General features: G+C 45.5%; 1 protein-coding gene across 3 annotated transcripts in view; it reads right to left on the reverse strand.

Annotated features, from left to right (window-relative positions):
* Window positions 1–13,738: 13,738 nt before the first annotated feature.
* The window catches only part of IL12RB2 (interleukin 12 receptor subunit beta 2), a 462,597-nt gene continuing 459,767 nt past the window's right edge, over window positions 13,739–16,568 (reverse strand). For all 3 annotated transcript variants that reach the window (XM_085602320.1, XM_085602321.1, XM_085602322.1), the window contains one exon: window positions 13,739–16,407. In XM_085602320.1, the coding sequence (XP_085458446.1) occupies window positions 15,877–16,407 (531 nt within the window). In that variant the 3' untranslated portion in view covers window positions 13,739–15,876. The remainder of the gene's footprint in view (window positions 16,408–16,568) is intronic.

The following is a 16,568-nucleotide window of genomic DNA, read 5'->3' on the forward strand; positions in this document are numbered from 1 at the left end:
GGCCATGTCTGAACTGGGGTGGCAGAGTGGGCTAAAGAACGGTGATGGATCAAACCCAGATCTGTTGACTGGGTGTGAGTGTTTGATTGGTTCTGATGCTCTGTCCATCACCACCCTCTTTTGTATCGCTTTGTTCGCCATAAGTTGGCAGGGTATGCTCAGACGTGAGTCCCTTGCTCACTTTGCCACTGGATTCAAGCAAGCCTGGCTGAAGACGGCTGAAATGCCAGAAACCGGTCCTAGGAAGCTTGTTTCCTGTCCAGGGAAGTCATGGCTTGGCAGTTCGGGCTGGACTGTTCCCATGAGGCACAGGGTCAGACTGATTTGCATATGGCCATGTCTGAACTGGGGTGGCAGAGTGGGCTAAAGAACGGTGATGGATCAAACCCAGATCTGTTGACTGGGTGTGAGTGTTTGATTGGTTCTGATGCGCCGTCCATCACCACCCTCTTTTGTATCGCTCAACTCTGGATACACGGCGCTCCTTATACCCCTCACCTACGCATTGAGCAGGAGGTTGCTGCCCCGAGCCCGCTCCCCATCTTGCTCTTCAGGCCCGCAGAGCTCAGGACTGGCATTCTAGATTCGATCAACGCAACTAATCACGCCTGGTACCATCTTCTGAAGTTGCAGGCTGGGCCCTACTGTATTCACCTTTGGGGCCTCTTGATTGGTGCCACTGGTTGTTGCCATGTAGGGATGGTGGCGTCGTCCGCGCGCTTAATTCCATTGGAGTCCATACTATAGGCAACTTGTTTGTAGATGGAATAATGAAAGACTGGGACTCTGTTGCTGAGGGGGTAGATGTGCCCTCACTTCTAACTAAATTTCAATATCATAGGACAAGACACGCATTATTGCAACTGCTAGGCACCAACCTGACTGAACCGCCGGAGGTGACCACTCTCTCTGTGATCATAAAGACGCAAACCACGACGGGAATGGTCTCTAAGATTTACAAACAAGCTATGTCATATAGAGCTAACCACTACTCTAAAGCCCGCTTAGCCTGGCAGCTCGACCTGTCTACGGAAATAGACGATGACATGTGGTTATACTGCTGCCAAAACATATAACGAGTTTCTCTTAATGGTAGACACCATCTAATTCACTTTAAGTTTCTATATAGGGCCTATTATACTCCCGAAAGACTATGTAGATATGGGCTCCGTGAGAGCTTGCGTTGTTCACGATATCGCGATCAAGTAGCTGATTTTGCACATCTAGCGTGGCTCTGCCTGGGGGTCGCTGAGTTTTGGAGAAAGGTGTTCTTGGAATTGACAGCTATAACTGGGCAGGAGCTTCAACCAGACCCGGCTCTAGCGCGTCTGGGCTGCTCGAAACCCTTGCCTAAGGGGCTGCGCAGGCTGGTTGACATCGGATTACTCATGGCAAAGCGAAGGGTGGCCATTTGCTGGTTAAGGAGTCCTCTACCTGCGCTATCCCACTGGGCTTCTGACATGATATACTGCTCTACTCAAACGGAACATTTCAGTGATCTCCTTCCCCCCGCAATAGACCCAAGAATTTCTGTACACTGTACAATACGTATAGGGCCAATAAAAATACTGAGACCGGGGACACGTCGAGTGGTGTATAGCTGTACATTTTTTGTCTTTATCCAGCTTCTACTTCGCTACAAATTGGAGGGTGTGAGTTGCCCTTGGTTAAACGCTGTGAGGGCAAGTCGGGGAATGAATTGTAGCTGTCCTGCCACCTGCAGTGTATGTACCCAAGACCTCTCTGATTGATTCCAATCTGTGTGTATATACTCTAAGTATCATTTACGCTGTTGATAACAGCTTGGTATGTAGCCCTGTTGCACTTTGAACCTACAGTAATTTTTTCTAATCAACTGTCATTGTATTGCCATGATAACTGTAATGTGTCGACATCCTGTTGTATGGCTTGCTTCTGATGCTCCTTTGTTCTTGTTTAAATGCAATAAAGAGATTAAATAAATAAAAAAATGTTGAACACATTATATAATTATTACAAATAATCCTTCAAAAAGCAAAGATTATTTTGCGAATACCTAGACCTAGGCATATAATGGAAAAGAAAGAGTAATTATAGGCCTAAAACTTTTATGCACTTTCCCTTTGGCAAGCAGTCTTTGGAGTTGGCATAGTAATTATCCCACCACTATCCTGTTTTTTGCCTGAGGCAGACATCCTTTGGAGTAGGAATAGTAATTTTAAAACCAGCACTATCCTGCGTTTACCCTGATGCAGGCACCCTAGTATGTTGAATATCATATTTACAGTATTTTTTCATATTTTTAGCTGTATTTTGGTAATTTTTTAGATTTTTCATTTACCTGTAATAATTTATTTAGTATAATTGTTGGGATCTATTACAAATATTCGCCAGAAGATTTGCAGTCTGTTTTCTTAGTGTTGTTATCTGTGTAGATTTAAAAATGATGAACAAATAACATAATTATTAAGAATATTTTATTCAAACGGAAACATTATTTTGCTTATAACTTATATACCCCTCCACTATCCTGCGTTTGATCTTAGGCAGGCACCCTTTGGAGTAGGAATAGTAATTTACACCCCACCACTATCCTCCATTTGCCCTGAGGCAGGCAGCCTTTGGAGTAGGAATAGTAATTTTAACACTACCACTATCCTGCATTTTCCATGAGGCAGGCACCCTTTGGAGTAGGAATGGTAATTTTAAACCTACCACTATCCTGCGTTTACTCGGAGGCAGGCACCCTTTGGAGTAAGAATAGTAATTTACACCTCACCACTATCCTGTGTTTTCCCTGAAGCAGGCACCCTTTGGAGTAAGAGTAGTAATTTACACCTCACCACTATCCTGCGTTTTCCCTGAGGCAGGCACCCTTTGGAGTAGGAATAGTCATTTACACCCCACCACTATCCTGCGTTTGCCCTGAGGCAGGCACCCTTTGGAGTAGGAATAGTAATTATTAATTAGCAATTTATTAAAATTCAAAAATGTTCAAATGCTTTCTTTTTTATCTTACCATTTCTTTGGATATTTTTAAATTGTGTAAAAAAATAATTATTTTAATTCACTTACTTTGCAAATTTTGCCGGAAAAACAATTTTAGTCTCAAAAACCAACTTCAGGATATTTTAGTAAAGAATCTGAAAAAAAGATATACTGTAGTATCTTTCTTTTTGTTAAACTTAATATATAGTTTAGTTTTGTTATAAATGATACTTGGTATACTGTTTTGGCAAATTTTTGAAGTGACAATCTCGGGCAGCAGAACGTGTGTGGTGTCTCTGGTAGTCAGGTAATCACTGATTTTAAAATGGTGGACGGCTTCTTTTATACGTTTTTTGCTTTACAACATTAATTAAATAGAAAATATGTTTCGTGCATAGTTTTTTCTTCGTGTATCATATGCTGTATAAAACATTAATTACATTTTTGGTTATGTTAATGTCCGTTATTTTTTTCTAGTGTATGTTTTGACCTCCATTTTGTCGACCTGAGGGTCAAGTTCATTTCATTGAAAAAGCCTCTGTGCATTTCAAAATGGAGGTTTGTTTGTTTACTTTCTGAAAAGTCTCGTGTTCTTGGCTTCCATTTATGTGGATATATTTTAAACTTTAAAAAACTTTTGGGGGAAAATTCTTTTAACCTCAAATTAAATTAACGAGTAATAATTTTTGTACACAAGTATTAATTTTAGTACCCGGGTATTAATTTAACATCTCTGGTGTTGATTGTTTTTTCACACAGTTTAATACACTTCCCCACCCAAAACCCCTAATTTCCCTGCATCCCGTCCCAGGGGTTTATTAAACATATAAAAAAAATATATGCAATGTATTAGTATGCGTTAACCTCGAATAAAAGTAACGAGTAATAATTTGTGTACCCGAGTATTAATGTTAGTACCAGAGTATTAATTTAAATTCTCTGGTGGTTTGTTTTTTCACACATTTTAATACACTTCCCCACCCAAAACCCCTAATTTCCCTGCATCATGTTCCAGGGGTTTATTATACATAGAAAAAAAAATATGCAATGTAATAGTATGCGTTGTTTTGTAATTCGTTGTAATGGTACTTTTAATGGAATTCTATACTTTTGCGTTGTAATGGTATGCGTTGTAAAAACATGCGAAATAATAGTATTTGCGTTGTAAAAATAGCGTAGTAAAAGCATGCATTGTAATTGTTTGCATTGTAACGTCATACATTCGTGAGAAGGCGCAGCTAAAGCCGCACATACCCCATGCCTAGATTTTGACTCTTCTCAGGGGGCTCAGATGCAGCCCCCCACTAAGACTCCAGCAAAGAGGCGCAGCAGGTCTCAATTTTCATGGCGAAGCTCATGATGAGATGGGGCGGATCAGGTTGGCGGTGGGATACCACTAGAAAATCCACTGCTAGCCACAGTGCTTCCCACATGACAATGGTAAAAGAAGTTGATCCTTATGGTATATGCAGCAAACTTCGATGTGGTCCAGAATATTCACGATCACACAACTTTGAGAGCAGTGCCTCTCGCTTTGATTGTTGATTAATTTCATAGGGTATGGGGATCTATTGGGACGGGCCTGGCGGGTCCCCCATTGGGGCCTCGCATTGGTCTACCCCGAAACAGGTGCTTCTTGTTTCCGAAGCATTGTGGGGGGTACATCACGAGTAGTTCTATGATGGACCCTTACACAGATCAGACCCTTGCGATATTGAGGAGTGTGCATGGCTTGCTTGATAAGACAAGGGGGGATAAGAAGCAGTCTTGAAAATACTAAGAGGGTGGGGAACGATATCCTACTACTCCTAGAGCCCCACCTCCTGGGTAACAAGGTCCCTTGTCTGGCCCGGTTTGGATGCACTCAGGGTTTCCAGTCAGGGGTTGAAAGGGGATCTATGGCTACAGGCATTCTAATCAAGAATCATGTTCCTTTCCAACATGTTAAGTCGTGGGTCGACCACCAGGGAAGATTCACAGCTGTCACAGGCACACTATATGGTGAGCCTCTAACGTTTCTCTGTATCTACGCCCCCCGTCCTTTGTGGAGTTAATAGCTACTAGACTATGGGATGATTTTCCGGACTTACTTATAGTGCTGGGGGGGGCGATTGGAATGGTGTCATGGACCCCTCAGTGGACAATTGGTGCCCAGATGGACTTCCCATGGGGGCTGACAGGACCCCCCTGTCTTCTTTTGCAACTGCTAACGGCTCGGTTGGGGTTTGGAGGATGCACCAGCCCTGCTGGGAGGGATGCACATTTTTACCCAGCCCATGGCTCCTTTTCCCTCATCGATTAACTCCTTGTTTCACACTCATATATGCATATAATTATCAATGCTACCATCATGGCGCCGGTAGTCCCATTAAAATCCTCATACAGTGTCAGTGAGGGCATTTCATTGATGCCTCTCGCCCTGGAACTTACAAGACCAGACTATAGGTTGCATGTAGGGCATTCTGTTGATGACTTCTGCACGCATAATGCTGGCTCAGTAGCACATAAGGCAACATTTTGAGAGGCTCTGATGAAGTCCATGCTACGGGGGATGGATATTAGTTACTGTACAGGGGAGCAGCGACGTCGAGCACAGGACTTGATGGATCTTGAGACTCAGACCTGGCGTCACTGTGAAGGTGGGGACTGGGTGCATCAACAGTTGGGAGGCGCGTACCACTAATAACAACAGGCTATGCTGGGCGAGGCTAAATAGTCTTAAAAAGTGCCCAGGAGCAGTATTTATCAATGGGGAGGCAAATCAAGTAAAATGCTTCATAGAATATGTCAGTCTACCCACTATTCTTGTCTATCCCTCTCGCTCAAGACCCGTCCGACTGAAATCAGGTCGGTGGCTTGTAGCTTTGCAGCTCATTTTGAAGTTGTTTATGCTCGGAAGGAAGCCTTTTTTGAGGAACAGATTGTTGACTTCAAGGATGCCCTTCCTCTTTACACCCTTTTGTCTATAGATCGGGAAATGATGGAAAGTGTGATCACCAGAGAGGAACTCTCATCAGCTGTGGCAGAGCTGCAAACCAGGAAAGCCCTGGGCTCTAACGGGTTCCCCTATGAATTCTTCAAGGCCTACATGCCTAGGCTCCAGGAATATCTACTAGGGGTAACCATTCTGCAGCAATTGGTGCTGCCTTGCCGCCTGATTGGAGACATGTGGAGATTATGGTATTCCCCAAGCCTGGTCGGCCTAAAGAGGAATACTCCTCATATTGGCCGATTTCCCTCTTGAATTTGGGGGAGAAGATTTTAGTATAAGCGCTGGCACATAGATCGGTACTCTTAATCCCTGACCTGGTGCATCTGGACCAGACTGACTTTATGCCTAATCATGGCACCACACGCAGCATTCAGCGTCTATACAACATCTTGTTGATCGCACATCACATAGACTGGAGGGGAAGGCAGCAGTCCTCCCTGCTGATATCGAAAACGCATTTGACTCTGTGAGTTGTGAATATTTGGCCCTACTTTTCTGTTGCTTACATTTTAGCCCTGGAATTTTATCGTGTGATTGGCTCCTCTACACTAACCTAACAATGACGGTGCAAGATCGGATCCTTTTCCAATACAGCAGGATATGCAACAGGGTTTTACCCTGTCTCCCCTGTTTGCGCTTGCTATGGAGTCTCTGATGATGTGGGTGAGAAAGGATGCTCAGGTGTGTGGCTTCGAGTGGGGGAGGAGCTCTGACAGAATAGCCTTGTATGCGGACGATGTTTTCTCCTTTCTAACTGTCCCGTTGATCTCAGGTCCTCTTGCAGGAAAGTACCCATTTTGATATGGTCACACCCACTTTTTGACTGGTATCTGATACAATTTTGAGAGAAGTGCACTGAGTTCCTGCTGTCCAGTTCCCCAGTGCCATATCTCTTTCCCTAAAACTGGACAATTGTTACCCCGATTGGTAATACCTTTATCACCCTCTGTAAGTCCCTAGTAAATGGTACCCCAGGTACCTAAGGCAGGGAAACAAAATAGTCTCCAAGGGCTGCAGCATGTATTGTGCCACCTAAGAGACCCCTCAGCACCAACATGCAAACTGCCATTGCAGGCTGTGTGCCATGACTTGGCATATAACCTGTGTGCCATGCTTACAGACACTGCATGCAGTATACGTGAGTCACCCCTACAGCAGGCCTTACAGCACTATGGCAGAGTGCACTATACTAAATGTGAGGTCGTATCTGCACAAGCAGATATGCTCCTGTGATATCTAAGTCGATTCTTAGATATTACAAGTGAACAGGGAAGCCATTTTGAGTATATGTGCTGGACACTGGTGTTTACAATTTCCCCAGTTACATGATGGATTCACTGAAACTAAAGATGTTTGGTATGTTTTAAGAAACCCACATTGATTCCAGTGATGGATTTATTAATACATGCACCCAGAGGGCATCTTAGAGGTGCCCCCTGAAAATCTACTGACTAACTGTGTACTGGCTGACTGGTGCAGACCAGCCTGCTACCATAGACCGGTTTCTGACCTTCTGCATGTGACAGCCTGCGCTCTCTGAGGGTAGAAACAATGCCTGCTGCGGCCGAAAGTGTTGCCACCTCCTTCAAGCAGTATGGCTAAGTAAACAGCATATCAAGGCAGGAGGCTAAGGCCTCTGCTGTCTTTGATATGTGACCCATCGCATCCCCAGACAGGGGAAATGCTACCCCTTCCCCATTTGGAAGCAGGACAGGTGAGGAAATTAGCTAGTCAGGAGGTGTCACCCCTACGGTGGGCTACCTGAAGTGAACATGACTTTTAGAATTCCACCATCTTAGTTTTGGTGAAATTAGGCTCTCTGGGTCAGGGTTATGCCCACTTCCCACAGAAAGTGGTCATATACAGGGCATAGACACCCTAATGGAATGTTGCCCTTTCGCTTCAACTTGTCACTTCCTATAACTCCCCTAAATTGAGTATTAGGCGGCACCCCTGACACCAGGAACTTAGATTCGATGGATCAAGAAGAGAGGACAAAGAAGAGCCACAAGAAAAGTGAGAAATGAAGACTGGTGTGGATTTTTGATGCCAAAACTTGCCTGCCTGCACGAGTCTAAATAATCATAACCAGGGACTCTCCTGCAGCTGACCAGATTCCAAGAACCCGGGCAGACTGCCAGCCCTTCTCAAATTGCCAGCAATATTCCTTGGAGCAGAGGAGCTACTCGCCTGCAGTCTACAGGCAACAATAAATGCAATGTCCGGTCTACCGAGTTGTCGCTCGCTGGCCAGCCCAATGCAGCAGCCTCCCTGGAAGAGGACTCTGTGCTCCTGAAGGTCAGGTCTGTCCCCCAACTTAGTGAGAGGACACAAGGACCAACCAGAGCCATACAGGACCAATACCTGGGACACCTGACCCCTTGCAGCAAACAGAGCCTGTGAGAGTCCAGTCTGGACTTCCACTACACCGAGACTGAGCAGCTGTCAAGAGACATCAGCACTACAGAGATCAACTTTCAGAGTGGCCCTCAACTGGTGAAGACCTACAACTGCAAAGTCCTAGGATGCACAGAGCCCAGCTGACTTTTCACTCTGCACCCAGAGCCCTGGCCTGGGTATTGAGGAACTGGCTATGCCCTCTTGTACCTAGGACCCTTGTGACCCGAGCTCCCCATTGGGAGCTCTTGGACTTGTCACCAAGTCCCCCTCTGCAGCCTATTTCCAGGTGTTCCCCTTCTTTCCACCCGCATAGCACGCACAGCTACCAACCTGACCAGCACCGCTGCACCCGTAAGCCCCAGGGCAGGTAACGAGAAACTGCTGGTGGTACTTTGGACCTTTGCCCCCTATGACCCTCAGTCCCAAAGGAGACCCCCAGAAACTGATTGCAAATAACTGTATACAACATATGCCTTTTCTCCCATTGTAAAGTATATTGGGTCTAGGGTGAGAAAACTGCTCCCTTTTCAAGTAGGCACAAGGAAGGAGAAATGTTTTCATTTATCCTTCCTTTTCCGACTTAGCTTGCATGCTGCACTGTACAGGACGCATACAAAGAGGGAAATGGTTTGAAGTGAGTCTCAGCATAGTATTTTGTACTGGAAGGGTACCTTTCCAGTAGAAAACTTATGCTAGACTCACAGAGACACCCTTGCATCAAGGCACAAAGGTGTCTGTGACACACGGCAGCGGATTTCAGCGCCGGCGCTAGTGAAAGGACAGGAGATTGCCTTATTTTAGTAAATAGGGTGCTCTCTGCCTCTCTCTTTTCACGTTGAGCAGCGCAGTATTTGCGGCTGCTTCAGTGCGCTACATGAAAAGTTTGTAAATCTCCCCCTAGTGTTATCATTTTTGCATCTGTAAACCAATAAGGGTTGCCTGGACTCTTTCAACAGTGTACCTTGTTTTGGTCCAATATATAAAGAGCCGCTTCCTACACCACGTATACTGCTAATTATGCGCAATTTCAGAGAAACCTTGGGCCTATACATTAAACTACGGTGTTCCCGTGAGGTGCTGCCCTCGTGTTTTCAGTTTGTCAACGGGGTTGAAGATTTCCTCGGATGGGTACAAATACAATTTCCCCAGTTACATGATGGATTCACTGAAACTAAAGATGTTTGGTATGTTTTAAGAAACCCACATTGATTCCAGTGATGGATTTATTAATACATGCACCCAGAGGGCATCTTAGAGGTGCCCCCTGAAAATCTACTGACTAACTGTGTACTGGCTGACTGGTGCAGACCAGCCTGCTACCATAGACCGGTTTCTGACCTTCTGCATGTGACAGCCTGCGCTCTCTGAGGGTAGAAACAATGCCTGCTGCGGCCGAAAGTGTTGCCACCTCCTTCAAGCAGTATGGCTAAGTAAACAGCATATCAAGGCAGGAGGCTAAGGCCTCTGCTGTCTTTGATATGTGACCCATCGCATCCCCAGACAGGGGAAATGCTACCCCTTCCCCATTTGGAAGCAGGACAGGTGAGGAAATTAGCTAGTCAGGAGGTGTCACCCCTACGGTGGGCTACCTGAAGTGAACATGACTTTTAGAATTCCACCATCTTAGTTTTGGTGAAATTAGGCTCTCTGGGTCAGGGTTATGCCCACTTCCCACAGAAAGTGGTCATATACAGGGCATAGACACCCTAATGGAATGTTGCCCATTCGCTTCAACTTGTCACTTCCTATAACTCCCCTAAATTGAGTATTAGGCGGCACCCCTGACACCAGGAACTTAGATTCGATGGATCAAGAAGAGAGGACAAAGAAGAGCCACAAGAAAAGTGAGAAATGAAGACTGGTGTGGATTTTTGATGCCAAAACTTGCCTGCCTGCACGAGTCTAAATAATCATAACCAGGGACTCTCCTGCAGCTGACCAGATTCCAAGAACCCGGGCAGACTGCCAGCCCTTCTCAAATTGCCAGCAATATTCCTTGGAGCAGAGGAGCTACTCGCCTGCAGTCTACAGGCAACAATAAATGCAATGTCCGGTCTACCGAGTTGTCGCTCGCTGGCCAGCCCAATGCAGCAGCCTCCCTGGAAGAGGACTCTGTGCTCCTGAAGGTCAGGTCTGTCCCCCAACTTAGTGAGAGGACACAAGGACCAACCAGAGCCATACAGGACCAATACCTGGGACACCTGACCCCTTGCAGCAAACAGAGCCTGTGAGAGTCCAGTCTGGACTTCCACTACACCGAGACTGAGCAGCTGTCAAGAGACATCAGCACTACAGAGATCAACTTTCAGAGTGGCCCTCAACTGGTGAAGACCTACAACTGCAAAGTCCTAGGATGCACAGAGCCCAGCTGACTTTTCACTCTGCACCCAGAGCCCTGGCCTGGGTATTGAGGAACTGGCTATGCCCTCTTGTACCTAGGACCCTTGTGACCCGAGCTCCCCATTGGGAGCTCTTGGACTTGTCACCAAGTCCCCCTCTGCAGCCTATTTCCAGGTGTTCCCCTTCTTTCCACCCGCATAGCACGCACAGCTACCAACCTGACCAGCACCGCTGCACCCGTAAGCCCCAGGGCAGGTAACGAGAAACTGCTGGTGGTACTTTGGACCTTTGCCCCCTATGACCCTCAGTCCCAAAGGAGACCCCCAGAAACTGATTGCAAATAACTGTATACAACATATGCCTTTTCTCCCATTGTAAAGTATATTGGGTCTAGGGTGAGAAAACTGCTCCCTTTTCAAGTAGGCACAAGGAAGGAGAAATGTTTTCATTTATCCTTCCTTTTCCGACTTAGCTTGCATGCTGCACTGTACAGGACGCATACAAAGAGGGAAATGGTTTGAAGTGAGTCTCAGCATAGTATTTTGTACTGGAAGGGTACCTTTCCAGTAGAAAACTTATGCTAGACTCACAGAGACACCCTTGCATCAAGGCACAAAGGTGTCTCTGTGACACACGGCAGCGGATTTCAGCGCCGGCGCTAGTGAAAGGACAGGAGATTGCCTTATTTTAGTAAATAGGGTGCTCTCTGCCTCTCTCTTTTCACGTTGAGCAGCGCAGTATTTGCGGCTGCTTCAGTGCGCTACATGAAAAGTTTGTAAATCTCCCCCTAGTGTTATCATTTTTGCATCTGTAAACCAATAAGGGTTGCCTGGACTCTTTCAACAGTGTACCTTGTTTTGGTCCAATATATAAAGAGCCGCTTCCTACACCACGTATACTGCTAATTATGCGCAATTTCAGAGAAACCTTGGGCCTATACATTAAACTACGGTGTTCCCGTGAGGTGCTGCCCTCGTGTTTTCAGTTTGTCAACGGGGTTGAAGATTTCCTCGGATGGGTACAAATACTTAGGTGTCTATGTATCCCTTGATGCAGCACTGGCATGGTCCTGTAACTCAGAGCCTGTTTTAGCACACTTGAGGGAAGATATTAAGATTTGGTCGGTCTTGCCTCTGTCTCTGACAGGTAGGTTGGCAATCTTTAAAAAGGTGTCGTTGCCCCGGTTTCTTTACCAGCTACAGAATTTTCCATATGATTACCCATAGCAATTGTTTTGGAAACTGAACTCCATTCTTAGTGGTTTCCTCTGGGAGGGTGGGTCCCCCTGTTTCGCCCTTGATAAATGTTTTTAATTGACTTTCTGTGGGGATATCGCCAAGGCAGATATTGAATCAGATTATCATGCGTCACCTTTGCTGGTCATCAATGACTGTTGGTATGACCTCCAGGGCAACCCCACCTTTGTGTCCGAGAAGTGGGCCTATAGATATGGCGGGGGTAATGTTGGTGATCTCCTTCTGGTGACTAGGGTGGTAGTAAATCAGTCCAGACAATCTCTTCGTCATATGGGATGGTGGGGGAAGCTGACGAAACGGATGACGCTCTGGCGGGCTGCCTACTGATGCAGGTGGTGGCGCTTGAAGGCTTTTGTAAGTGGGACCTTATCGGGATTTCTACCTTAGGTGGCGTTATGAGTGGAACGGTTCTTTAGTCCTTTCAAAGCATGCAAGTGGAGTACCAACTCCATTGTAGCTAATTCAACTGCTACCTTCAACTCCAACATGTGCTGACCCCATACATTGTGGCCCTGTATGATCTCCCTGAATTGTAACCCGCTGGAAGGTAAGCTCATTATGGGAGACCACAAAATTGCCAAGCTATATCAGACCCTTCTCTCCAACCATCTGGGTGTATTCCTTGCTCTTAGTAGGACGTGGGAGGCTGATGTCAGGGTACTGGAGGACTAGGATTGGACTAAGCCTCTGGGGGGCACCTCGGAAAGCAGCAATTGCAGCCAGACTCCGGCTAATTCAGTTCAAATACCTTCATAGGGTGTATTTCACACACCATTGTCTATAGCGAATGGGGGCGATTGCCTCCCTGACCTTTCTCCGTTGTCAGACTGCAGATGACACATGTCTTCATACAGTGTGGGGTTGCGCTGCCCTGGAGCGGTTCTGGGGCTGGCTGAGTTCTTGCATAGGCAGTGTCTTGTCCTGGTCGATTCCTAAGGACCTGAAACGTATTCTCATACATATCACTTACAACTTGGGAGTCAATAGATACAAGCTCTCACTGTTGTTTCTGGGGCTGGCAAAGTGGGATATAGCGAGGGCATGGAAGGCCGAGACCCTCCATCTATTGCGGGATGGAAGAAAGGGATGGGTCAATGTTTGGGCCTTGAGGTGGCAGTATACAAGGCAAGGGTTTGTCGGCTGAAACACCCCAAGATTTGGCAGGTGTGGGCAAATTATAGAGACATTGTGCTGGAACTTGTCAGATATTCAAGACAATTGATAGAGGGTGAGATTCTACAGTTCCTGGGATGAGAGCGGGATGGAAGGGTACGGACCTGGTGCTCGGAGGATTGACCTGGTATCATCTTGTTACTGTAGTTTGGGTGGGTGGTGGGGTTGGGCTAGGTGAGCAGGTATTAGCTTTTGTTTCTGTTTGTTTTAAAAAATGTATTTCTGCTTTCATGTGCCTCTCTTCAGGGCCATGTTTCTATTTACAAAAACAATCCATAAAATCTTTTTTGAAAACAAAGAGTACTCCACTGTAAATGTTTAATACTACATGCACCAGAAGGCTTCGGAGACTAGCAGCTGTGCCAAAAAAAGGACAAGGGGCTCTATGTTTAGAAGTGTGCTGCAAGAAACAGCAAATGCTTGCTTTGAAATTTATCATTAAGATTAATTGACAAGTAAAATCTTTTCATTGTGCTTCGATTCTTCTCGATGTCCAAACATTTGTCCAGAAGGTCAGGATGTGCCAACTAATGTGGGTGCCATCAGTGAAGTGAAATGGCTACATGAGCGGTCATGTGAATGCTCAAAAAGGATTCACTGATAGAGCTATAATTTTAATATTTTTCTTACATTTATTACTTTGACAATGTATACATCTCACATTTTTCCATTTGAAAACAAAATTACATTCCTGAAAAACAAATCTACAAATTATACTTCCTTCAAGTAAATTATTGAAACTAATATCTAAATTTAATATGAACATCAAATTCCTATGCTGATATTTTAAAAATGACCTAATGTAACGTAGGCAACAGAAAGTAATATGCCCTGCAATGAAACTTCACTACACTTGTAAATAGTTTGAGAGAAGTGGAAGCTGTGAACATAGCATAGCTCTCTCCACCAAATACTTTAAGAAACTAGATAAGGCACAGCCAAGAGACTCCACTGCTTCAAGTGAACAAGTATGTCCCCTTTCTATAGAGACAGTTTTCCAGTCTGTGTATAGACGGTCAGCTCACAGTGCACTGTCTCATACCTCGCTACTGAGTAGTTTTACATTCAAAGAGGCATGTGCCCATCCCAGCAGGGGACGCAGATCTCAATAGTGCAGCAAGCGCAGTGGCACCATTGCCCCCGAGTATGCGGGGCCCTCTGCCCTCCCAATTCTGCCTGTTTTTACTTGCTTGCAATAAGAGCCATGGACCCCTGCTACATGATTGTACCCAAGTATGAGGGCTATGCATGTGTATGTTTGTGCCGGTGGCATGCAAAAGAACAAAGCCACTATTTAGCTGGATCAGCATCCGCCTGTAACAGAGAAGTGAACTGCAAACAGGAATCCCACAGCAGTCAGTGAAACACTCAAACATTGGCCGTTTACAGCAGTCCAGATAGGTGGAGCCTCAGACAGTTCTTTTCTGGTAGTTCACCCTGGAGAGTCATCCTTTTTTTGATTAATGCGTAGAGTGGACTGAGCAATATTTTTAGCCCTTTTCTGTTTCACAGGTAAACCAAGGGAAAAGGGCAGGTGTCACCCAATTAGTTTTTTCTGCAAATGTGTTTACCCAAACATACATAGTACTTTCCCACTCAAAGGGACATATCGTCCCTACAAAAAGTCTGATGTGCAAAGTGGCATACCTTCCTTCCCAGTACTTACATATTCAAAGAGGCATCATCCGTCCCAGGAGCATCATAGGCAACAAGGTATAGATGTCCCTCACAGTAGATTCATACAGTGAGAGGTACATCGTTCCAACCCAGCAGTTTCATAACACAGAGCAATACAATCCCTTCCGTCACTCCTAAAAGGTCACTTATAATGTTTATTGACTACTCAGGGCTACCTCCTCTTCTCATAGTCAACATGGTTTACCAGAACTCTTGCCTTTCAATACCTAGTCCAATTACAACCACTATCACACACACTGCAGTTACTTAGGGACATATTTGTAATTTTTTCATGCAACGCAACAAGACGCCTTGCTGCGTTGCACGAATGGAAGAGGGCAGGAATGCACCATATATGTCAAGATATGGCACATACCTGCTCTTCCCTTGCGCTGGAGCTCTTTTGTCTGCCGAGTGCCATCGCAGGCGGCAGGATTGCTTTTGTGCAGGAAAGGACACCTTCATGCACAAAAACATTCCTTCGAGGCTTTTTCCTCTTTCTACTTGTGCTGCTCCACCCCTGGGAAGGCATAGCGTTCTGATGTATTCCCAGGACTACCACTCATAGTAAATCTGGGAATCTACCAAAATCCATGTGTGGATGCATGGGAGCACCCGTGCGCCACCCATGGAATGCATCCCGGGGCAGAGTAATGCAAGGCAAAGACTTGCACTGCCTTGCGTTACTGCAGTTTTAGCAAGCCACGCGGGGCCTCACGAGGGGGCCTTGCATGGCTTGGTAAAGCTCAATCTAGGTTTCATGTTGCCCTATGTCCCATTGCGTGATGCAAAACCTTTGATAAACCTGACCTCTAGCTTATTTTCTGAATGTTCTATCTAGAATCCTTGTGATTTCCAAATGCATCATATCTACTTTTCTTCTCTGAAGTGAATAGTATTCTCTTGGTCAAGTGAATCTATTAAATATGTTTTTAAGACCTTTTTGTGTTGAAACCGTGTTAGATCATCTCATTCCACAGTAGCTGATACCTTAGAGAAATTATTTCTGCTGCTGCCAAGCCTCGAGTTGTATTTGTCTAAAGTGCAATACAAAACTTCTGGCTCAGGTGTCTACTGTGCAAAAGAATTGCAGTCAATTTTTACAACATCCAAAGTGAGTTTGCCACCAAATGAAAAGAACAAAGGTGCTGCAAAGGTGTTGTCTGGGAGAGGTTCGGGTTCACTATCACGGCTGGCCTCCACACAGCGAATGCTGTCCGGAAACAGAGGTGGGGGTAAATAGCTCACAGTCATGTCCACCACATGATGCATGGAGTAACCTGAGAATGGCTCAGTGTGAATAGGTTCATTCGCTACCATAGCGTTGTAAGGGGGAGGCCCCTGGCACTTGTAGACCCCACCATCATCTTTTATGGTGGCAGCACACTGCTCGCGGTATACATCCTCAGCCTGCCAGACTTCAGATGTTCTGTCCGCCCTCTGCCAGCGAGGGTCCTCACGCTCATGGCTGGAAGGGATGAACGGGTCCCTGAAGATGGGGGGTTCTTCGTCAATAGAGATCTCCTCCACTTCCACAGTTTCTGGTTCTTCATAAGTGCTGGACCCACTGGACAACTGATTTGAGAGAGTCCTTACTTTATCCTAAAGAAAAAAGAAGGTCTTATGTTTCATTTCATAATCTTTTCAACGTTATGTAATATTTTGTAAAGGGGATCTTGGAACAGTTGTATGTGCATTTAAAGGTCGGGAAGAAAACATTTAAATACATTTCCTAATTCACAATACTTTCATTTTCAGCCTCG

This window comes from Triturus cristatus, chromosome 4_2, assembly GCF_964204655.1.
Source record: "Triturus cristatus chromosome 4_2, aTriCri1.1, whole genome shotgun sequence".
Lineage (NCBI taxonomy): Eukaryota > Metazoa > Chordata > Amphibia > Caudata > Salamandridae > Triturus > Triturus cristatus.